Here is a 25,522-nt window from a genome sequence, read left to right on the forward strand (position 1 = left end):
GACTACAGCGAGTATATGCCCAAACAACAAGCACCATTGATTGAAATCTTTGAAGAAGGCAAATTGCAACCATCACAACCTACATTCTTCGATGAAGTTGGCGTGGTACCTAACAAACCATTCCAACCTGTTTATGGAGATGGATTGATTGATGTTTTGCCAAACAAACCAGCTCAAGGTGTACAATATGTGGATGAAGTGCCAATGAAACCCTCTGGACAATATTATCCCACAGCCGTTGGTGGACAACCAGTCCAAAAGTTCGGACCGCACTTTGTTGAAGACTACAGCGAGGTTATGCCCAAACAACAAGCACCATTGATTGAAATCTTTGAAGAAGGCAAATTGCAACCATCACAACCTGCATTCTACGATGAAGTTGGCGTGGTACCTAACAAACCATTCCAACCTGTTTATGGAGGTGGAGTAATGGATGTTTTGCCAAACAAACCAGCTCAAGGTGTACAATTTGTGGATGAAGTGCCAATGAAACCCTCTGGACAATATTATCCCACAGCCGTTGGTGGACAACCAGTCCAAAAGTTCGGACCGCACTTTGTTGAAGACTACAGCGAGGTTATGCCCAAACAACAAGCACCATTGATTGAAATCTTTGAAGAAGGCAAATTGCAACCATCACAACCTACATTCTTCGATGAAGTTGGCGTGGTACCTAACAAACCATTCCAACCTGTTTATGGAGATGGATTGATTGATGTTTTGCCAAACAAACCAGCTCAAGGTGTACAATTTGTGGATGAAGTGCCAATGAAACCCTCTGGACAATATTATCCCACAGTCGTTGGTGGACAACCAGTCCAAAAGTTCGGACCGCACTTAGTTGAAGACTACAGCGAGGTTATGCCCAAACAACAAGCACCATTGATTGAAATCTTTGAAGAAGGCAAATTGCAACCATCACAACCTACATTCTTCGATGAAGTTGGCGTGGTACCTAACAAACCATTCCAACCTGTTTATGGAGATGGATTGATTGATGTTTTGCCAAACAAACCAGCTCAAGGTGTACAATTTGTGGATGAAGTGCCAATGAAACCCTCTGGACAATATTATCCCACAGCCGTTGGTGGACAACCAGTCCAAAAGTTCGGACCGCACTTAGTTGAAGACTACAGCGAGTATATGCCCAAACAACAAGCACCATTGATTGAAATCTTTGAAGAAGGCAAATTGCAACCATCACAACCTACATTCTTCGATGAAGTTGGCGTGGTACCTAACAAACCATTCCAACCTGTTTATGGAGATGGATTGATTGATGTTTTGCCAAACAAACCAGCTCAAGGTGTACAATTTGTGGATGAAGTGCCAATGAAACCCTCTGGACAATATTATCCCACAGCCGTTGGTGGACAACCAGTCCAAAAGTTCGGACCGCACTTAGTTGAAGACTACAGCGAGTATATGCCCAAACAACAAGCACCATTGATTGAAATCTTTGAAGAAGGCAAATTGCAACCATCACAACCTACATTCTTCGATGAAGTTGGCGTGGTACCTAACAAACCATTCCAACCTGTTTATGGAGATGGATTGATTGATGTTTTGCCAAACAAACCAGCTCAAGGTGTACAATTTGTGGATGAAGTGCCAATGAAACCCTCTGGACAATATTATCCCACAGCCGTTGGTGGACAACCAGTCCAAAAGTTCGGACCGCACTTAGTTGAAGACTACAGCGAGTATATGCCCAAACAACAAGCACCATTGATTGAAATCTTTGAAGAAGGCAAATTGCAACCATCACAACCTACATTCTTCGATGAAGTTGGCGTGGTACCTAACAAACCATTCCAACCTGTTTATGGAGATGGATTGATTGATGTTTTGCCAAACAAACCAGCTCAAGGTGTACAATATGTGGATGAAGTGCCAATGAAACCCTCTGGACAATATTATCCCACAGCCGTTGGTGGACAACCAGTCCAAAAGTTCGGACCGCACTTTGTTGAAGACTACAGCGAGGTTATGCCCGAAAAACAAGCACCATTGATTGAAATCTTTGAAGAAGGCAAATTGCAACCATCACAACCTGCATTCTACGATGAAGTTGGCGTGGTACCTAACAAACCATTCCAACCTGTTTATGGAGGTGGAGTAATGGATGTTTTGCCAAACAAACCAGCTCAAGGTGTACAATTTGAGGATGAAGTGCCAATGAAACCCTCTGGACAATATTATCCCACAGCCGTTGGTGGACAACCAGTCCAAAAGTTCGGACCGCACTTTGTTGAAGACTACAGCGAGGTTATGCCCAAACAACAAGCACCATTGATTGAAATCTTTGAAGAAGGCAAATTGCAACCATCACAACCTACATTCTTCGATGAAGTTGGCGTGGTACCTAACAAACCATTCCAACCTGTTTATGGAGATGGATTGATTGATGTTTTGCCAAACAAACCAGCTCAAGGTGTACAATTTGTGGATGAAGTGCCAATGAAACCCTCTGGACAATATTATCCCACAGCCGTTGGTGGACAACCAGTCCAAAAGTTCGGACCGCACTTAGTTGAAGACTACAGCGAGTATATGCCCAAACAACAAGCACCATTGATTGAAATCTTTGAAGAAGGCAAATTGCAACCATCACAACCTACATTCTTCGATGAAGTTGGCGTCGTACCTAACAAACCATTCCAACCTGTTTATGGAGATGGAGTAATTGATGTTTTGCCAAATAAACCAGCTAAAGGTGTACAATTTGTGGATGAAGTGCCAATGAAACCCTCTGGACAATATTATCCCACAGCCGTTGGTGGACAACCAGTCCAAAAGTTCGGACCGCACTTAGTTGAAGACTACAGCGAGTATATGCCCAAACAACAAGCACCATTGATTGAAATCTTTGAAGAAGGCAAATTGCAACCATCACAACCTACATTCTTCGATGAAGTTGGCGTGGTACCTAACAAACCATTCCAACCTGTTTATGGAGATGGAGTAATTGATGTTTTGCCAAACAAACCAGCTCAAGGTGTACAATTTGTGGATGAAGTGCCAATGAAACCCTCTGGACAATATTATCCCACAGCCGTTGGTGGACAACCAGTCCAAAAGTTCGGACCGCACTTAGTTGAAGACTACAGCGAGTATATGCCCAAACAACAAGCACCATTGATTGAAATCTTTGAAGAAGGCAAATTGCAACCATCACAACCTGCATTCTTCGATGAAGTTGGCGTCGTACCTAACAAACCATTCCAACCTGTTTATGGAGATGGAGTAATTGATGTTTTGCCAAATAAACCAGCTAAAGGTGTACAATTTGTGGATGAAGTGCCAATGAAACCCTCTGGACAATATTATCCCACAGCCGTTGGTGGACAACCAGTCCAAAAGTTCGGACCGCACTTTGTTGAAGACTACAGCGAGGTTATGCCCAAACAACAAGCACCATTGATTGAAATCTTTGAAGAAGGCAAATTGCAACCATCACAACCTACATTCTTCGATGAAGTTGGCGTGGTACCTAACAAACCATTCCAACCTGTTTATGGAGATGGATTGATTGATGTTTTGCCAAACAAACCAGCTCAAGGTGTACAATTTGTGGATGAAGTGCCAATGAAACCCTCTGGACAATATTATCCCACAGTCGTTGGTGGACAACCAGTCCAAAAGTTCGGACCGCACATAGTTGAAGACTACAGCGAGTATATGCCCAAACAACAAGCACCATTGATTGAAATCTTTGAAGAAGGCAAATTGCAACCATCACAACCTACATTCTTCGATGAAGTTGGCGTGGTACCTAACAAACCATTCCAACCTGTTTATGGAGATGGATTGATTGATGTTTTGCCAAACAAACCAGCTCAAGGTGTACAATTTGTGGATGAAGTGCCAATGAAACCCTCTGGACAATATTATCCCACAGTCGTTGGTGGACAACCAGTCCAAAAGTTCGGACCGCACTTAGTTGAAGACTACAGCGAGTATATGCCCAAACAACAAGCACCATTGATTGAAATCTTTGAAGAAGGCAAATTGCAACCATCACAACCTACATTCTTCGATGAAGTTGGCGTGGTACCTAACAAACCATTCCAACCTGTTTATGGAGATGGATTGATTGATGTTTTGCCAAACAAACCAGCTCAAGGTGTACAATATGTGGATGAAGTGCCAATGAAACCCTCTGGACAATATTATCCCACAGCCGTTGGTGGACAACCAGTCCAAAAGTTCGGACCGCACTTTGTTGAAGACTACAGCGAGGTTATGCCCGAAAAACAAGCACCATTGATTGAAATCTTTGAAGAAGGCAAATTGCAACCATCACAACCTGCATTCTACGATGAAGTTGGCGTGGTACCTAACAAACCATTCCAACCTGTTTATGGAGGTGGAGTAATGGATGTTTTGCCAAACAAACCAGCTCAAGGTGTACAATTTGTGGATGAAGTGCCAATGAAACCCTCTGGACAATATTATCCCACAGCCGTTGGTGGACAACCAGTCCAAAAGTTCGGACCGCACTTTGTTGAAGACTACAGCGAGGTTATGCCCAAACAACAAGCACCATTGATTGAAATCTTTGAAGAAGGCAAATTGCAACCATCACAACCTACATTCTTCGATAAAGTTGGCGTGGTACCTAACAAACCATTCCAACCTGTTTATGGAGATGGAGTAATTGATGTTTTGCCAAACAAACCAGCTCAAGGTGTACAATTTGTGGATGAAGTGCCAATGAAACCCTCTGGACAATATTATCCCACAGCCGTTGGTGGACAACCAGTCCGAAAGTTCGGACCGCACTTAGTTGAAGACTACAGCGAGTATATGCCCAAACAACAAGCACCATTGATTGAAATCTTTGAAGAAGGCAAATTGCAACCATCACAACCTACATTCTTCGATGAAGTTGGCGTCGTACCTAACAAACCATTCCAACCTGTTTATGGAGATGGAGTAATTGATGTTTTGCCAAATAAACCAGCTAAAGGTGTACAATATGTGGATGAAGTGCCAATGAAACCCTCTGGACAATATTATCCCACAGTCGTTGGTGGACAACCAGTCCAAAAGTTCGGACCGCACTTAGTTGAAGACTACAGCGAGTATATGCCCAAACAACAAGCACCATTGATTGAAATCTTTGAAGAAGGCAAATTGCAACCATCACAACCTGCATTCTTCGATGAAGTTGGCGTCGTACCTAACAAACCATTCCAACCTGTTTATGGAGATGGATTGATTGATGTTTTGCCAAACAAACCAGCTCAAGGTGTACAATTTGTGGATGAAGTGCCAATGAAACCCTCTGGACAATATTATCCCACAGCCGTTGGTGGACAACCAGTCCAAAAGTTCGGACCGCACTTTGTTGAAGACTACAGCGAGGTTATGCCCAAACAACAAGCACCATTGATTGAAATCTTTGAAGAAGGCAAATTGCAACCATCACAACCTACATTCTTCGATGAAGTTGGCGTGGTACCTAACAAACCATTCCAACCTGTTTATGGAGATGGATTGATTGATGTTTTGCCAAACAAACCAGCTCAAGGTGTACAATTTGTGGATGAAGTGCCAATGAAACCCTCTGGACAATATTATCCCACAGCCGTTGGTGGACAACCAGTCCAAAAGTTCGGACCGCACTTTGTTGAAGACTACAGCGAGTATATGCCCAAACAACAAGCACCATTGATTGAAATCTTTGAAGAAGGCAAATTGCAACCATCACAACCTACATTCTTCGATGAAGTTGGCGTCGTACCTAACAAACCATTCCAACCTGTTTATGGAGATGGAGTAATTGATGTTTTGCCAAATAAACCAGCTCAAGGTGTACAATTTGTGGATGAAGTGCCAATGAAACCCTCTGGACAATATTATCCCACAGCCGTTGGTGGACAACCAGTCCAAAAGTTCGGACCGCACTTAGTTGAAGACTACAGCGAGGTTATGCCCAAACAACAAGCACCATTGATTGAAATCTTTGAAGAAGGCAAATTGCAACCATCACAACCTACATTCTTCGATGAAGTTGGCGTCGTACCTAACAAACCATTCCAACCTGTTTATGGAGATGGAGTAATTGATGTTTTGCCAAACAAACCAGCTCAAGGTGTACAATTTGTGGATGAAGTGCCAATGAAACCCTCTGGACAATATTATCCCACAGTCGTTGGTGGACAACCAGTCCAAAAGTTCGGACCGCACATAGTTGAAGACTACAGCGAGTATATGCCCAAACAACAAGCACCATTGATTGAAATCTTTGAAGAAGGCAAATTGCAACCATCACAACCTACATTCTTCGATGAAGTTGGCGTGGTACCTAACAAACCATTCCAACCTGTTTATGGAGATGGATTGATTGATGTTTTGCCAAACAAACCAGCTAAAGGTGTACAATTTGTGGATGAAGTGCCAATGAAACCCTCTGGACAATATTATCCCACAGTCGTTGGTGGACAACCAGTCCAAAAGTTCGGACCGCACTTAGTTGAAGACTACAGCGAGTATATGCCCAAACAACAAGCACCATTGATTGAAATCTTTGAAGAAGGCAAATTGCAACCATCACAACCTACATTCTTCGATGAAGTTGGCGTGGTACCTAACAAACCATTCCAACCTGTTTATGGAGATGGATTGATTGATGTTTTGCCAAACAAACCAGCTCAAGGTGTACAATATGTGGATGAAGTGCCAATGAAACCCTCTGGACAATATTATCCCACAGCCGTTGGTGGACAACCAGTCCAAAAGTTCGGACCGCACTTTGTTGAAGACTACAGCGAGGTTATGCCCAAACAACAAGCACCATTGATTGAAATCTTTGAAGAAGGCAAATTGCAACCATCACAACCTACATTCTTCGATGAAGTTGGCGTGGTACCTAACAAACCATTCCAACCTGTTTATGGAGATGGATTGATTGATGTTTTGCCAAACAAACCAGCTCAAGGTGTACAATTTGTGGATGAAGTGCCAATGAAACCCTCTGGACAATATTATCCCACAGCCGTTGGTGGACAACCAGTCCAAAAGTTCGGACCGCACTTTGTTGAAGACTACAGCGAGTATATGCCCAAACAACAAGCACCATTGATTGAAATCTTTGAAGAAGGCAAATTGCAACCATCACAACCTACATTCTTCGATGAAGTTGGCGTCGTACCTAACAAACCATTCCAACCTGTTTATGGAGATGGAGTAATTGATGTTTTGCCAAATAAACCAGCTCAAGGTGTACAATTTGTGGATGAAGTGCCAATGAAACCCTCTGGACAATATTATCCCACAGCCGTTGGTGGACAACCAGTCCAAAAGTTCGGACCGCACTTAGTTGAAGACTACAGCGAGGTTATGCCCAAACAACAAGCACCATTGATTGAAATCTTTGAAGAAGGCAAATTGCAACCATCACAACCTACATTCTTCGATGAAGTTGGCGTGGTACCTAACAAACCATTCCAACCTGTTTATGGAGATGGAGTAATTGATGTTTTGCCAAACAAACCAGCTCAAGGTGTACAATTTGTGGATGAAGTGCCAATGAAACCCTCTGGACAATATTATCCCACAGTCGTTGGTGGACAACCAGTCCAAAAGTTCGGACCGCACATAGTTGAAGACTACAGCGAGTATATGCCCAAACAACAAGCACCATTGATTGAAATCTTTGAAGAAGGCAAATTGCAACCATCACAACCTACATTCTTCGATGAAGTTGGCGTGGTACCTAACAAACCATTCCAACCTGTTTATGGAGATGGATTGATTGATGTTTTGCCAAACAAACCAGCTCAAGGTGTACAATTTGTGGATGAAGTGCCAATGAAACCCTCTGGACAATATTATCCCACAGTCGTTGGTGGACAACCAGTCCAAAAGTTCGGACCGCACTTAGTTGAAGACTACAGCGTGTATATGCCCAAACAACAAGCACCATTGATTGAAATCTTTGAAGAAGGCAAATTGCAACCATCACAACCTACATTCTTCGATGAAGTTGGCGTGGTACCTAACAAACCATTCCAACCTGTTTATGGAGATGGATTGATTGATGTTTTGCCAAACAAACCAGCTCAAGGTGTACAATATGTGGATGAAGTGCCAATGAAACCCTCTGGACAATATTATCCCACAGCCGTTGGTGGACAACCAGTCCAAAAGTTCGGACCGCACTTTGTTGAAGACTACAGCGAGGTTATGCCCGAAAAACAAGCACCATTGATTGAAATCTTTGAAGAAGGCAAATTGCAACCATCACAACCTGCATTCTACGATGAAGTTGGCGTGGTACCTAACAAACCATTCCAACCTGTTTATGGAGATGGATTGATTGATGTTTTGCCAAACAAACCAGCTCAAGGTGTACAATTTGTGGATGAAGTGCCAATGAAACCCTCTGGACAATATTATCCCACAGCCGTTGGTGGACAACCAGTCCAAAAGTTCGGACCGCACTTTGTTGAAGACTACAGCGAGGTTATGCCCAAACAACAAGCACCATTGATTGAAATCTTTGAAGAAGGCAAATTGCAACCATCACAACCTACATTCTTCGATAAAGTTGGCGTGGTACCTAACAAACCATTCCAACCTGTTTATGGAGATGGATTGATTGATGTTTTGCCAAACAAACCAGCTCAAGGTGTACAATTTGTGGATGAAGTGCCAATGAAACCCTCTGGACAATATTATCCCACAGCCGTTGGTGGACAACCAGTCCAAAAGTTCGGACCGCACTTAGTTGAAGACTACAGCGAGTATATGCCCAAACAACAAGCACCATTGATTGAAATCTTTGAAGAAGGCAAATTGCAACCATCACAACCTACATTCTTCGATGAAGTTGGCGTCGTACCTAACAAACCATTCCAACCTGTTTATGGAGATGGAGTAATTGATGTTTTGCCAAATAAACCAGCTAAAGGTGTACAATTTGTGGATGAAGTGCCAATGAAACCCTCTGGACAATATTATCCCACAGTCGTTGGTGGACAACCAGTCCAAAAGTTCGGACCGCACTTAGTTGAAGACTACAGCGAGTATATGCCCAAACAACAAGCACCATTGATTGAAATCTTTGAAGAAGGCAAATTGCAACCATCACAACCTACATTCTTCGATGAAGTTGGCGTCGTACCTAACAAACCATTCCAACCTGTTTATGGAGATGGAGTAATTGATGTTTTGCCAAACAAACCAGCTCAAGGTGTACAATTTGTGGATGAAGTGCCAATGAAACCCTCTGGACAATATTATCCCACAGCCGTTGGTGGACAACCAGTCCAAAAGTTCGGACCGCACTTAGTTGAAGACTACAGCGAGTATATGCCCAAACAACAAGCACCATTGATTGAAATCTTTGAAGAAGGCAAATTGCAACCATCACAACCTGCATTCTTCGATGAAGTTGGCGTCGTACCTAACAAACCATTCCAACCTGTTTATGGAGATGGAGTAATTGATGTTTTGCCAAACAAACCAGCTCAAGGTGTACAATTTGTGGATGAAGTGCCAATGAAACCCTCTGGACAATATTATCCCACAGCCGTTGGTGGACAACCAGTCCAAAAGTTCGGACCGCACTTTGTTGAAGACTACAGCGAGTATATGCCCAAACAACAAGCACCATTGATTGAAATCTTTGAAGAAGGCAAATTGCAACCATCACAACCTACATTCTTCGATGAAGTTGGCGTCGTACCTAACAAACCATTCCAACCTGTTTATGGAGATGGAGTAATTGATGTTTTGCCAAATAAACCAGCTCAAGGTGTACAATTTGTGGATGAAGTGCCAATGAAACCCTCTGGACAATATTATCCCACAGCCGTTGGTGGACAACCAGTCCAAAAGTTCGGACCGCACTTAGTTGAAGACTACAGCGAGGTTATGCCCAAACAACAAGCACCATTGATTGAAATCTTTGAAGAAGGCAAATTGCAACCATCACAACCTACATTCTTCGATGAAGTTGGCGTCGTACCTAACAAACCATTCCAACCTGTTTATGGAGATGGATTGATTGATGTTTTGCCAAACAAACCAGCTCAAGGTGTACAATTTGTGGATGAAGTGCCAATGAAACCCTCTGGACAATATTATCCCACAGCCGTTGGTGGACAACCAGTCCAAAAGTTCGGACCGCACTTTGTTGAAGACTACAGCGAGGTTATGCCCAAACAACAAGCACCATTGATTGAAATCTTTGAAGAAGGCAAATTGCAACCATCACAACCTACATTCTTCGATGAAGTTGGCGTCGTACCTAACAAACCATTCCAACCTGTTTATGGAGATGGAGTAATTGATGTTTTGCCAAATAAACCAGCTCAAGGTGTACAATTTGTGGATGAAGTGCCAATGAAACCCTCTGGACAATATTATCCCACAGCCGTTGGTGGACAACCAGTCCAAAAGTTCGGACCGCACTTAGTTGAAGACTACAGCGAGGTTATGCCCAAACAACAAGCACCATTGATTGAAATCTTTGAAGAAGGCAAATTGCAACCATCACAACCTACATTCTTCGATGAAGTTGGCGTCGTACCTAACAAACCATTCCAACCTGTTTATGGAGGTGGAGTAATTGATGTTTTGCCAAACAAACCAGCTCAAGGTGTACAATTTGTGGATGAAGTGCCAATGAAACCCTCTGGACAATATTATCCCACAGCCGTTGGTGGACAACCAGTCCAAAAGTTCGGACCGCACTTTGTTGAAGACTACAGCGAGGTTATGCCCAAACAACAAGCACCATTGATTGAAATCTTTGAAGAAGGCAAATTGCAACCATCACAACCTACATTCTTCGATGAAGTTGGCGTGGTACCTAACAAACCATTCCAACCTGTTTATGGAGATGGATTGATTGATGTTTTGCCAAACAAACCAGCTCAAGGTGTACAATATGTGGATGAAGTGCCAATGAAACCCTCTGGACAATATTATCCCACAGCCGTTGGTGGACAACCAGTCCAAAAGTTCGGACCGCACTTTGTTGAAGACTACAGCGAGGTTATGCCCGAAAAACAAGCACCATTGATTGAAATCTTTGAAGAAGGCAAATTGCAACCATCACAACCTGCATTCTACGATGAAGTTGGCGTGGTACCTAACAAACCATTCCAACCTGTTTATGGAGGTGGAGTAATGGATGTTTTGCCAAACAAACCAGCTCAAGGTGTACAATTTGTGGATGAAGTGCCAATGAAACCCTCTGGACAATATTATCCCACAGCCGTTGGTGGACAACCAGTCCAAAAGTTCGGACCGCACTTTGTTGAAGACTACAGCGAGGTTATGCCCAAACAACAAGCACCATTGATTGAAATCTTTGAAGAAGGCAAATTGCAACCATCACAACCTACATTCTTCGATAAAGTTGGCGTGGTACCTAACAAACCATTCCAACCTGTTTATGGAGATGGATTGATTGATGTTTTGCCAAACAAACCAGCTCAAGGTGTACAATTTGTGGATGAAGTGCCAATGAAACCCTCTGGACAATATTATCCCACAGTCGTTGGTGGACAACCAGTCCAAAAGTTCGGACCGCACTTAGTTGAAGACTACAGCGAGTATATGCCCAAACAACAAGCACCATTGATTGAAATCTTTGAAGAAGGCAAATTGCAACCATCACCACCTACATTCTTCGATGAAGTTGGCGTCGTACCTAACAAACCATTCCAACCTGTTTATGGAGATGGATTAATTGATGTTTTGCCAAATAAACCAGCTAAAGGTGTACAATTTGTGGATGAAGTGCCAATGAAACCCTCTGGACAATATTATCCCACAGCCGTTGGTGGACAACCAGTCCAAAAGTTCGGACCGCACTTTGTTGAAGACTACAGCGAGTATATGCCCAAACAACAAGCACCATTGATTGAAATCTTTGAAGAAGGCAAATTGCAACCATCACAACCTACATTCTTCGATGAAGTTGGCGTGGTACCTAACAAACCATTCCAACCTGTTTATGGAGATGGAGTAATTGATGTTTTGCCAAATAAACCAGCTCAAGGTGTACAATTTGTGGATGAAGTGCCAATGAAACCCTCTGGACAATATTATCCCACAGCCGTTGGTGGACAACCAGTCCAAAAGTTCGGACCGCACTTAGTTGAAGACTACAGCGAGGTTATGCCCAAACAACAAGCACCATTGATTGAAATCTTTGAAGAAGGCAAATTGCAACCATCACAACCTACATTCTTCGATGAAGTTGGCGTCGTACCTAACAAACCATTCCAACCTGTTTATGGAGATGGAGTAATTGATGTTTTGCCAAACAAACCAGCTCAAGGTGTACAATTTGTGGATGAAGTGCCAATGAAACCCTCTGGACAATATTATCCCACAGCCGTTGGTGGACAACCAGTCCAAAAGTTCGGACCGCACTTTGTTGAAGACTACAGCGAGTATATGCCCAAACAACAAGCACCATTGATTGAAATCTTTGAAGAAGGCAAATTGCAACCATCACAACCTACATTCTTCGATGAAGTTGGCGTGGTACCTAACAAACCATTCCAACCTGTTTATGGAGATGGAGTAATTGATGTTTTGTCAAATAAACCAGCTCAAGGTGTACAATTTGTGGATGAAGTGCCAATGAAACCCTCTGGACAATATTATCCCACAGCCGTTGGTGGACAACCAGTCCAAAAGTTCGGACCGCACTTAGTTGAAGACTACAGCGAGGTTATGCCCAAACAACAAGCACCATTGATTGAAATCTTTGAAGAAGGCAAATTGCAACCATCACAACCTACATTCTTCGATGAAGTTGGCGTCGTACCTAACAAACCATTCCAACCTGTTTATGGAGATGGAGTAATTGATGTTTTGCCAAACAAACCAGCTCAAGGTGTACAATTTGTGGATGAAGTGCCAATGAAACCCTCTGGACAATATTATCCCACAGCCGTTGGTGGACAACCAGTCCAAAAGTTCGGACCGCACTTTGTTGAAGACTACAGCGAGGTTATGCCCAAACAACAAGCACCATTGATTGAAATCTTTGAAGAAGGCAAATTGCAACCATCACAACCTACATTCTTCGATGAAGTTGGCGTGGTACCTAACAAACCATTCCAACCTGTTTATGGAGATGAATTGATTGATGTTTTGCCAAACAAACCAGCTCAAGGTGTACAATTTGTGGATGAAGTGCCAATGAAACCCTCTGGACAATATTATCCCACAGTCGTTGGTGGACAACCAGTCCAAAAGTTCGGACCGCACATAGTTGAAGACTACAGCGAGTATATGCCCAAACAACAAGCACCATTGATTGAAATCTTTGAAGAAGGCAAATTGCAACCATCACAACCTACATTCTTCGATGATGTTGGCGTGGTACCTAACAAACCATTCCAACCTGTTTATGGAGATGGATTGATTGATGTTTTGCCAAACAAACCAGCTCAAGGTGTACAATTTGTGGATGAAGTGCCAATGAAACCCTCTGGACAATATTATCCCACAGCCGTTGGTGGACAACCAGTCCAAAAGTTCGGACCGCACTTAGTTGAAGACTACAGCGAGGTTATGCCCAAACAACAAGCACCATTGATTGAAATCTTTGAAGAAGGCAAATTGCAACCATCACAACCTACATTCTTCGATGAAGTTGGCGTGGTACCTAACAAACCATTCCAACCTGTTTATGGAGATGGATTGATTGATGTTTTGCCAAACAAACCAGCTCAAGGTGTACAATTTGTGGATGAAGTGCCAATGAAACCCTCTGGACAATATTATCCCACAGCCGTTGGTGGACAACCAGTCCAAAAGTTCGGACCGCACTTAGTTGAAGACTACAGCGAGTATATGCCCAAACAACAAGCACCATTGATTGAAATCTTTGAAGAAGGCAAATTGCAACCATCACAACCTACATTCTTCGATGAAGTTGGCGTGGTACCTAACAAACCATTCCAACCTGTTTATGGAGATGGAGTAATTGATGCTTTGCCAAATAAACCAGCTAAAGGTGTACAATTTGTGGATGAAGTGCCAATGAAACCCTCTGGACAATATTATCCCACAGCCGTTGGTGGACAACCAGTCCAAAAGTTCGGACCGCACTTTGTTGAAGACTACAGCGAGGTTATGCCCAAACAACAAGCACCATTGATTGAAATCTTTGAAGAAGGCAAATTGCAACCATCACAACCTGCATTCTTCGATGAAGTTGGCGTCATACCTAACAAACCATTCCAACCTGTTTATGGAGATGGAGTAATTGATGTTTTGCCAAACAAACCAGCTCAAGGTGTACAATTTGTGGATGAAGTGCCAATGAAACCCTCTGTACAATATTATCCCACAGCCGTTGGTGGACAACCAGTCCAAAAGTTCGGACCGCACTTAGTTGAAGACTACAGCGAGTATATGCCCAAACAACAAGCACCATTGATTGAAATCTTTGAAGAAGGCAAATTGCAACCATCACAACCTGCATTCTTCGATGAAGTTGGCGTCGTACCTAACAAACCATTCCAACCTGTTTATGGAGATGGAGTGTTTGATGTTTTGCCAAACAAACCAGCTCAAGGTGTACAATTTGTGGATGAAGTGCCAATGACACCCTCTGGACAATATTATCCCACAGCCGTTGGTGGACAACCAGTCCAAAAGTTCGGACCGCACTTTGTTGAAGACTACAGCGAGGTTATGCCCAAACAACAAGCACCATTGATTGAAATCTTTGAAGAAGGCAAATTGCAACCATCACAACCTACATTCTTCGATGAAGTTGGCGTGGTACCTAACAAACCATTCCAACCTGTTTATGGAGATGGATTGATTGATGTTTTGCCAAACAAACCAGCTCAAGGTGTACAATTTGTGGATGAAGTGCCAATGAAACCCTCTGGACAATATTATCCCACAGTCGTTGGTGGACAACCAGTCCAAAAGTTCGGACCGCACTTAGTTGAAGACTACAGCGAGTATATGCCCAAACAACAAGCACCATTGATTGAAATCTTTGAAGAAGGCAAATTGCAACCATCACAACCTGCATTCTTCGATGAAGTTGGCGTCGTACCTAACAAACCATTCCAACCTGTTTATGGAGATGGAGTGATTGATGTTTTGCCAAACAAACAAGCTCAAGGTGTACAATATGTGGATGAAGTGCCAATGAAACCCTCTGGACAATATTATCCCACAGCCGTTGGTGGACAACCAGTCCAAAAGTTCGGACCGCACTTAGTTGAAGACTACAGCGAGGTTATGCCCAAACAACAAGCACCATTGATTGAAATCTTTGAAGAAGGCAAATTGCAACCATCACAACCTGCATTCTTCGATGAAGTTGGCGTCATACCTAACAAACCATTCCAACCTGTTTATGGAGATGGAGTAATTGATGTTTTGCCAAACAAACCAGCTCAAGGTGTACAATTTGTGGATGAAGTGCCAATGAAACCCTCTGGACAATATTATCCCACAGCCGTTGGTGGACAACCAGTCCAAAAGTTCGGACCGCACTTAGTTGAAGACTACAGCGAGTATATGCCCAAACAACAAGCACCATTGATTGAAATCTTTGAAGAAGGCAAATTGCAACCATCACAACCTACATTCTTCGATGAAGTTGGCGTGGTACCTAACAAACCATTCCAACCTGTTTATGGAGATGGATTGATTGATGTTTTGCCAAACAAACCAGCTCAAGGTGTACAATTTGTGGATGAAGTGCCAATGAAACCCTCTGGACAATATTATCCCACAGTCGTTGGTGGACAACCAGTCCAAAAGTTCGGACCGCACATAGTTGAAGACTACAGCGAGTATATGCCCAAACAACAAGCACCATTGATTGAAATCTTTGAAGAAGGCAAATTGCAACCATCACAACCTGCATTCTTCGATGAAGTTGGCGTGGTACACACAAACAAACCATTCCAACCTGTTTATGGAGATGGAGTGATTGATGTTTTGCCAAACAAACCAGCTCAAGGTGTACAATTTGTGGATGAAGTGCCAATGAAACCCTCTGGACAATATTATCCCACAGCCGTTGGTGGACAACCAGTCCAAAAGTTCGGACCGCACTTAGTTGAAGACTACAGCGAGTATATGCCCAAACAACAAGCACCATTGATTGAAATCTTTGAAGAAGGCAAATTGCAACCATCACAACCTACATTCTTCGATGAAGTTGGCGTGGTACCTAACAAACCATTCCAACCTGTTTATGGAGATGGATTGATTGATGTTTTGCCAAACAAACCAGCTCAAGGTGTACAATTTGTGGATGAAGTGCCAATGAAACCCTCTGGACAATATTATCCCACAGTCGTTGGTGGACAACCAGTCCAAAAGTTCGGACCGCACTTAGTTGAAGACTACAGCCAGGTTATGCCCGAAAAACAAGCACCATTGATTGAAATCTTTGAAGAAGGCAAATTGCAACCATCACAACCTGCATTCTTCGATGAAGTTGGCGTCGTACCTAACAAACCATTCCAACCTGTTTATGGAGATGGAGTAATTGATGTTTTGCCAAACAAACCAGCTCAAGGTGTACAATTTGTGGATGAAGTGCCAATGAAACCCTCTGGACAATATTACCCCACAGCCGTTGGTGGACAACCAGTCCAAAAGTTCGGACCGCACTTAGTTGAAGACTACAGCGAGTATATGCCCAAACAACAAGCACCATTGATTGAAATCTTTGAAGAAGGCAAATTGCAACCATCACAACCTGCATTCTTCGATGAAGTTGGCGTCGTACCTAACAAACCATTCCAACCTGTTTATGGAGATGGAGTAATTGATGTTTTGCCAAACAAACCAGCTCAAGGTGTACAATTTGTGGATGAAGTGCCAATGAAACCCTCTGGACAATATTATCCCACAGCCGTTGGTGGACAACCAGTCCAAAAGTTCGGACCGCACTTAGTTGAAGACTACAGCGAGGTTATGCCCAAACAACAAGCACCATTGATTGAAATCTTTGAAGAAGGCAAATTGCAACCATCACAACCTGCATTCTTCGATGAAGTTGGCGTGGTACCTAACAAACCATTCCAACCTGTTTATGGAGATGGAGTGTTTGATGTTTTGCCAAACAAACCAGCTCAAGGTGTACAATTTGTGGATGAAGTGCCAATGAAACCCTCTGGACAATATTATCCCACAGCCGTTGGTGGACAACCAGTCCAAAAGTTCGGACCGCACTTTGTTGAAGACTACAGCGAGGTTATGCCCAAACAACAAGCACCATTGATTGAAATCTTTGAAGAAGGCAAATTGCAACCATCACAACCTACATTCTTCGATGAAGTTGGCGTGGTACCTAACAAACCATTCCAACCTGTTTATGGAGATGGATTGATTGATGTTTTGCCAAACAAACCAGCTCAAGGTGTACAATTTGTGGATGAAGTGCCAATGAAACCCTCTGGACAATATTATCCCACAGTCGTTGGTGGACAACCAGTCCAAAAGTTCGGACCGCACTTAGTTGAAGACTACAGCGAGTATATGCCCAAACAACAAGCACCATTGATTGAAATCTTTGAAGAAGGCAAATTGCAACCATCACAACCTGCATTCTTCGATGAAGTTGGCGTGGTACACACAAACAAACCATTCCAACCTGTTTATGGAGATGGAGTGATTGATGTTTTGCCAAACAAACCAGCTCAAGGTGTACAATTTGTGGATGAAGTGCCAATGAAACCCTCTGGACAATATTATCCCACAGCCGTTGGTGGACAACCAGTCCAAAAGTTCGGACCGCACTTAGTTGAAGACTACAGCGAGTATATGCCCAAACAACAAGCACCATTGATTGAAATCTTTGACGAAGGCAAATTGCAACCATCACAACCTGCATTCTACGATGAAGTTGGCGTGGTACCTAACAAACCATTCCAACCTGTTTATGGAGATGGAGTAATTGATGTTTTGCCAAACAAACCAGCTCAAGGTGTACAATTTGTGGATGAAGTGCCAATGAAACCCTCTGGACAATATTATCCCACAGCCGTTGGTGGACAACCAGTCCAAAAGTTCGGACCGCACTTAGTTGAAGACTACAGCGAGTATATGCCCAAACAACAAGCACCATTGATTGAAATCTTTGAAGAAGGCAAATTGCAACCATCACAACCTGCATTCTTCGATGAAGTTGGCGTGGTACCTAACAAACCATTCCAACCTGTTTATGGAGATGGAGTAATTGATGTTTTGCCAAACAAACCAGCTCAAGGTGTACAATATGTGGATGAAGTGCCAATGAAACCCTCTGGACAATATTATCCCACAGCCGTTGGTGGACAACCAGTCCAAAAGTTCGGACCGCACTTAGTTGAAGACTACAGCGAGTATATGCCCAAACAACAAGCACCATTGATTGAAATCTTTGAAGAAGGCAAATTGCAACCATCACAACCTGCATTCTTCGATGAAGTTGGCGTCATACCTAACAAACCATTCCAACCTGTTTATGGAGATGGAGTAATTGATGTTTTGCCAAACAAACCAGCTCAAGGTGTACAATTTGTGGATGAAGTGCCAATGAAACCCTCTGGACAATATTACCCCACAGTCGTTGGTGGACAACCAGTCCAAAAGTTCGGACCGCACTTAGTTGAAGACTACAGCGAGTATATGCCCAAACAACAAACACCATTGATTGAAATCTTTGAAGAAGGCAAATTGCAACCATCACAACCTGCATTCTTCGATGAAGTTGGCGTGGTACCTAACAAACCATTCCAACCTGTTTATGGAGATGGATTGTTTGATGTTTTGCCAAACAAACCAGCTCAAGGTGTACAATTTGTGGATGAAGTGCCAATGAAACCCTCTGGACAATATTATCCCACAGCCGTTGGTGGACAACCAGTCCAAAAGTTCGGACCGCACTTTGTTGAAGACTACAGCGAGGTTATGCCCAAACAACAAGCACCATTGATTGAAATCTTTGAAGAAGGCAAATTGCAACCATCACAACCTGCATTCTTCGATGAAGTTGGAGTCGTACCTAACAAACCATTCCAACCTGTTTATGGAGATGGAGTAATTGATGTTTTGCCAAACAAACCAGCTCAAGGTGTACAATATGTGGATGAAGTGCCAATGAAACCCTCTGGACAATATTATCCCACAGCCGTTGGTGGACAACCAGTCCAAAAGTTCGGACCGCACTTAGTTGAAGACTACAGCGAGGTTATGCCCAAACAACAAGCACCATTGATTGAAATCTTTGAAGAAGGCAAATTGCAACCATCACAACCTACATTCTTCGATGAAGTTGGCGTGGTACCTAACAAACCATTCCAACCTGTTTATGGAGATGGATTGTTTGATGTTTTGCCAAACAAACCAGCTCAAGGTGTACAATTTGTGGATGAAGTGCCAATGAAACCCTCTGGACAATATTATCCCACAGCCGTTGGTGGACAACCAGTCCAAAAGTTCGGACCGCACTTTGTTGAAGACTACAGCGAGGTTATGCCCAAACAACAAGCACCATTGATTGAAATCTTTGAAGAAGGCAAATTGCAACCATTACAACCTGCATTCTTCGATGAAGTTGGAGTCGTACCTAACAAACCATTCCAACCTGTTTATGGAGGTGGAGTAATGGATGTTTTGCCAAACAAACCAGCTCAAGGTGTACAATTTGTGGATGAAGTGCCAATGAAACCCTCTGGACAATATTATCCCACAGCCGTTGGTGGACAACCAGTCCAAAAGTTCGGACCGCACTTAGTTGAAGACTACAGCGAGTATATGCCCAAACAACAAGCACCATTGATTGAAATCTTTGAAGAAGGCAAATTGCAACCATCACAACCTGCATTCTTCGATGAAGTTGGCGTCGTACCTAACAAACCATTCCAACCTGTTTATGGAGATGGAGTAATTGATGTTTTGCCAAACAAACCAGCTCAAGGTGTACAATATGTGGATGAAGTGCCAATGAAACCCTCTGGACAATATTATCCCACAGCCGTTGGTGGACAACCAGTCCAAAAGTTCGGACCGCACTTAGTTGAAGACTACAGCGAGGTTATGCCCAAACAACAAGCACCATTGATTGAAATCTTTGAAGAAGGCAAATTGCAACCATCACAACCTGCATTCTTCGATGAAGTTGGCGTGGTACCTAACAAACCATTCCAACCTGTTTATGGAGATGGATTGTTTGATGTTTTGCCAAACAAACCAGCTCAAGGTGTACAATTTGTGGATGAAGTGCCAATGAAACCCTCTGGACAATATTATCCCACAGCCGTTGGTGGACAACCAGTCCAAAAGTTCGGACCGCACTTTGTTGAAGACTACAGCGAGGTTATGCCCAAACAACAAGCACCATTGATTGAAATCTTTGAAGAAGGCAAATTGCAACCATCACAACCTACATTCTTCGATGAAGTTGGCGTGGTACCTAACAAACCATTCCAACCTGTTTATGGAGATGGATTGATTGATGTTTTGCCAAACAAACCAGCTCAAGGTGTACAATTTGTGGATGAAGTGCCAATGAAACCCTCTGGACAATATTATCCCACAGTCGTTGGTGGACAACCAGTCCAAAAGTTCGGACCGCACTTTGTTGAAGACTACAGCGAGGTTATGCCCAAACAACAAGCACCATTGATTGAAATCTTTGAAGAAGGCAAATTGCAACCATCACAACCTGCATTCTTCGATGAAGTTGGCGTGGTACCTAACAAACCATTCCAACCTGTTTATGGAGATGGAGTAATTGATGTTTTGCCAAACAAACCAGCTCAAGGTGTACAATATGTGGATGAAGTGCCAATGAAACCCTCTGGACAATATTATCCCACAGCCGTTGGTGGACAACCAGTCCAAAAGTTCGGACCGCACTTAGTTGAAGACTACAGCGAGGTTATGCCCAAACAACAAGCACCATTGATTGAAATCTTTGAAGAAGGCAAATTGCAACCATCACAACCTGCATTCTTCGATGATGTTGGCGTGGTACCTAACAAACCATTCCAACCTGTTTATGGAGATGGATTGTTTGATGTTTTGCCAAACAAACCAGCTCAAGGTGTACAATTTGTGGATGAAGTGCCAATGAAACCCTCCGGACAATATTATCCCACAGCCGTTGGTGGACAACCAGTCCAAAAGTTCGGACCGCACTTTGTTGAAGACTACAGCGAGGTTATGCCCAAACAACAAGCACCATTGATTGAAATCTTTGAAGAAGGCAAATTGCAACCATCACAACCTACATTCTTCGATGAAATTGGCGTGGTACCTAACAAACCATTCCAACCTGTTTATGGAGATGGATTGATTGATGTTTTGCCAAACAAACCAGCTCAAGGTGTACAATTTGTGGATGAAGTGCCAATGAAACCCTCTGGACAATATTATCCCACAGTCGTTGGTGGACAACCAGTCCAAAAGTTCGGACCGCACTTTGTTGAAGACTACAGCGAGGTTATGCCCAAACAACAAGCACCATTGATTGAAATCTTTGAAGAAGGCAAATTGCAACCATCACAACCTGCATTCTTCGATGAAGTTGGCGTGGTACCTAACAAACCATTCCAACCTGTTTATGGAGAAGGATTGTTTGATGTTTTGCCAAACAAACCAGCTCAAGGTGTACAATTTGTGGATGAAGTGCCAATGAAACCCTCTGGACAATATTATCCCACAGCCGTTGGTGGACAACCAGTCCAAAAGTTCGGACCGCACTTTGTTGAAGACTACAGCGAGGTTATGCCCAAACAACAAGCACCATTGATTGAAATCTTTGAAGAAGGCAAATTGCAACCATCACAACCTACATTCTTCGATGATGTTGGCGTGGTACCTAACAAACCATTCCAACCTGTTTATGGAGGTGGAGTAATGGATGTTTTGCCAAACAAACCAGCTCAAGGTGTACAATTTGTGGATGAAGTGCCAATGAAACCCTCTGGACAATATTATCCCACAGTCGTTGGTGGACAACCAGTCCAAAAGTTCGGACCGCACTTAGTTGAAGACTACAGCGAGTATATGCCCAAACAACAAACACCATTGATTGAAATCTTTGAAGAAGGCAAATTGCAACCATCACAACCTGCATTCTACGATGAAGTTGGCGTGGTACCTAACAAACCATTCCAACCTGTTTATGGAGATGGAGTAATTGATGTTTTGCCAAACAAACCAGCTCAAGGTGTACAATTTGTGGATGAAGTGCCAATGAAACCCTCTGGACAATATTATCCCACAGTCGTTGGTGGACAACCAGTCCAAAAGTTCGGACCGCACTTAGTTGAAGACTACAGCGAGTATATGCCCAAACAACAAGCACCATTGATTGAAATCTTTGAAGAAGGCAAATTGCAACCATCACAACCCGCATTCTTCGATGAAGTTGGCGTCATACCTAACAAACCATTCCAACCTGTTTATGGAGATGGAGTAATTGATGTTTTGCCAAACAAACAAGCTCAAGGTGTACAATTTGTGGATGAAGTGCCAATGAAACCCTCTGGACAATATTATCCCACAGCCGTTGGTGGACAACCAATCCAAAAGTTCGGACCGCACTTAGTTGAAGACTACAGCGAGTATATGCCCAAACAACAAGCACCATTGATTGAAATCTTTGAAGAAGGCAAATTGCAACCATCACAACCTGCATTCTTCGATGAAGTTGGCGTCGTACCTAACAAACCATTCCAACCTGTTTATGGAGATGGAGTGATTGATGTTTTGCCAAACAAACCAGCTCAAGGTGTACAATTTGTGGATGAAGTGCTAATGAAACCCTCTGGACAATATTATCCCACAGTCGTTGGTGGACAACCAGTCCAAAAGTTCGGACCGCACTTAGTTGAAGATTACAGCGAGGTTATACCCAAAAAGCAAGCACCATTGATTGAAATCTTTGAAGAAGGCAAATTGCAAGCACCATTGATTGAAATCTTTGAAGAAGGCAAATTGCAACCATCACAACCTGCATTGTTCGATGATGTTGACGTGATCCCCATCAAACCGTTCGGTCCTGTCTACGCAGATGGAGTGATCGATGCTGAGCCAAACAGGCCATCTCAAGTTGTCGACATCTTCCATAAAGGTTCATTGAAACCCTCTGGTCGATATCATTCTGAAGACTATGGTGGACAAGTATCAATTAGACCACTTGACCCGAAACATATACATTCAGATTCATCATCGCCGAGCAAATTATCTACTGAAACCTGTCCTGGTGTAAATTCCTTTGATCAGCTTTCTTCATGTCCATTGAATTTGCTTTGGGATGGCTATGCATGTGTTGCCCCTCAAGATTGTCCCTGCACTCGACTTGACTCTATATATCAGGTGCCGAAATTTTAGTTCCGTTTATGCAATGTGTGTGTGTTCTAACGTTTCAATTATTTGTTACCAATGTTGTTTGTGATATAGTTGTTGTTTACACGATCCTGTTCCTCGTGTAATGCGCTAGGACGTTATTATGTTGTTTGATAAATTTGAGAAAATGTGCGGTGGACAAAATCTTAGTCAGTTCAATTTTTTGAAGCTTTGCAAATAAACGTCGTTGATTAAAAAACATAAGCCATAAAAGTTTACAGTGAATTTTGATCACTGGACTGCTTAATTTGTTCTATAGGCCATTCGTTTGTTTGTCATGTGCTGGTTCTTTGTTTTGTTGTAGACCGGCTCAATTTGGAAGGAAGACGATGGTTGTACCAACTGCATATGTATTGCTGGTTCCGCAAAATGTACCCCACAAATATGTGACGAAATCAGTTGTTCTCCAGGGTTTGTTGCCAAGTTGGCCAAAGAATCTTGTTGCCCGATATGTACTTCTTCTAACACTACATGTGGAAATGGAGAAAAACAAGTTAGTGCACAAATTTGATTTTTATTGCATCGCGACCAACAAAAACCGACGTTTTACTGATGTTAGGTTGGAGATGTGTGGTCAATGGAATGTAATACCTGTATTTGTACTGAAGCTGGTGAAAAGTGTTCTCATGTTGATTGCCCAGAGACTAACGTTCCACCGTGTCAAACAGGCTATGAACTGGTTAAAAAAATCGGAGGGTGCTGTGATGTATATGAATGTGTATGCGACCAAAAGCTTTGCGATACTTCTGTTCCGGATTGTCCGCAATATTACGCAGCAGTAACTTCGGGTTTAAATGTTTGTTGCCCTGTATATAAATGTGTATGTCAACCTGAACAATGTCCACCGACTTTCTGTGGCCCTAATGAGAGAAAAGTGTGCGTTGACGCATCCGAGTGTTGCCCACAATATAGGTAAGTTGTTTAGTTTGCACTAATGTTGGAACGTTGCAAAGTTAAGTTCGATATTATTTGACAATATTTTGGTAATTAGTTGTCAACAGATGGGATGTATCAGTGAAGACGGGCAAAAACGAAGCATTGGGGACAGTTTCAACAATCCTGTCAATTCCTGTTCGATCTGTACATGCACAGCTGACAATGTAGTTACATGTTCGCAAAACATATGCGAAGACCCAACTCCACGAGTTTGCAGAAGCGGCGCTCAATCAGTTTTAACCAACACTGCAAATGGTTGCTGTAAAAAATATTCATGTGACTGTAAGTATATGCAACTTATGCGCGTCTTCTTTGGTTAATCGAACACTTGTGTATAGGCTTGTGCAATGGTGTTGAATTAAGTTGGGACACCTTTGACGGGAAATCAACAATGTATAGTGGAACAGGTGTTTACACACTTGTACAAGACACAAATGCCAACGATTTTGTGGTGACAATAAGTCGAGTGAGGTGCGGTGGATCAATATGCACAGAATTTATTCAGATTGAAGACCTTATACAACGACACAAAGCAAAAGTTTCAGCCTCAAAAGTAATTGCATCGTTTTTATGTCGGTCTAGAAATGTTCTCGCGTTTCATCAATGTTTTTTCAGGTTATTATTAACGGAGAAGAAATTGTGCTCCATTCAGGTGACACAGTTTCAAAAAGTGGATTTTCCTTGTCGAAATACCCTGATGGAAAAATAAAAGCCCTTTCTATTGCCACCGGTGTAACAATTTCGTTGGACGCTAACGGCCATGCTTGGTCAGCTTTGGTACCCTATTCATATCAAGGCAACACTATAGGCATCTGTGGTTTGTGTGACGACAACATAGAAAACGACTTTTGGGATGGACACTCAGTAAGGATATTTACAAAGTGGTGCTGAGAAAGGGAATTTATATTTGCCCTCTTTGAGGGTTAAGAAGTTGAATAAATAAATAAAATATTTGTAAGGATAGTAACACATTGCTGTTAACGAACTGTTTTAGGTGTGTGATCGAATCGATGATTTCATGAAAACTTTCGTCCTGCCTTCATCAAACATACAAAGTTTCGTGTCAACGAAAAACTCTTGTATTGAAGCACAAATTTGTGCAGATGTTTCTGGCACGTTTGGTACCTGTCCACACAATATGGATCACTATATAAACTCGTGCAAAATAAGCGTTTGTAATGGTAAGCGAAAAAGTAAAAATTAACACGCAATCACCTAAATAACT

The 25,522-nt window shown here is 42.7% G+C and overlaps 1 protein-coding gene across 1 annotated transcript in view; it reads left to right on the forward strand.

Moving 5' to 3' along the window:
- LOC145213102 (von Willebrand factor-like) overlaps positions 1 to 25,522 on the forward strand; it is a 94,838-nt gene that overhangs the window by 65,094 nt on the left and 4,222 nt on the right. The window contains exons 2-8 of the mRNA XM_080081340.1: positions 23,027 to 23,136; positions 23,666 to 23,854; positions 23,921 to 24,273; positions 24,353 to 24,579; positions 24,636 to 24,850; positions 24,913 to 25,161; positions 25,292 to 25,478. Of these exons, the coding sequence (XP_079937466.1) occupies positions 23,027 to 23,136; positions 23,666 to 23,854; positions 23,921 to 24,273; positions 24,353 to 24,579; positions 24,636 to 24,850; positions 24,913 to 25,161; positions 25,292 to 25,478 (1,530 nt within the window). The remainder of the gene's footprint in view (positions 1 to 23,026; positions 23,137 to 23,665; positions 23,855 to 23,920; positions 24,274 to 24,352; positions 24,580 to 24,635; positions 24,851 to 24,912; positions 25,162 to 25,291; positions 25,479 to 25,522) is intronic.

Source organism: Phallusia mammillata, chromosome 2, assembly GCF_965637545.1.
Source record: "Phallusia mammillata chromosome 2, kaPhaMamm4.hap1.1, whole genome shotgun sequence".
Lineage (NCBI taxonomy): Eukaryota > Metazoa > Chordata > Ascidiacea > Phlebobranchia > Ascidiidae > Phallusia > Phallusia mammillata.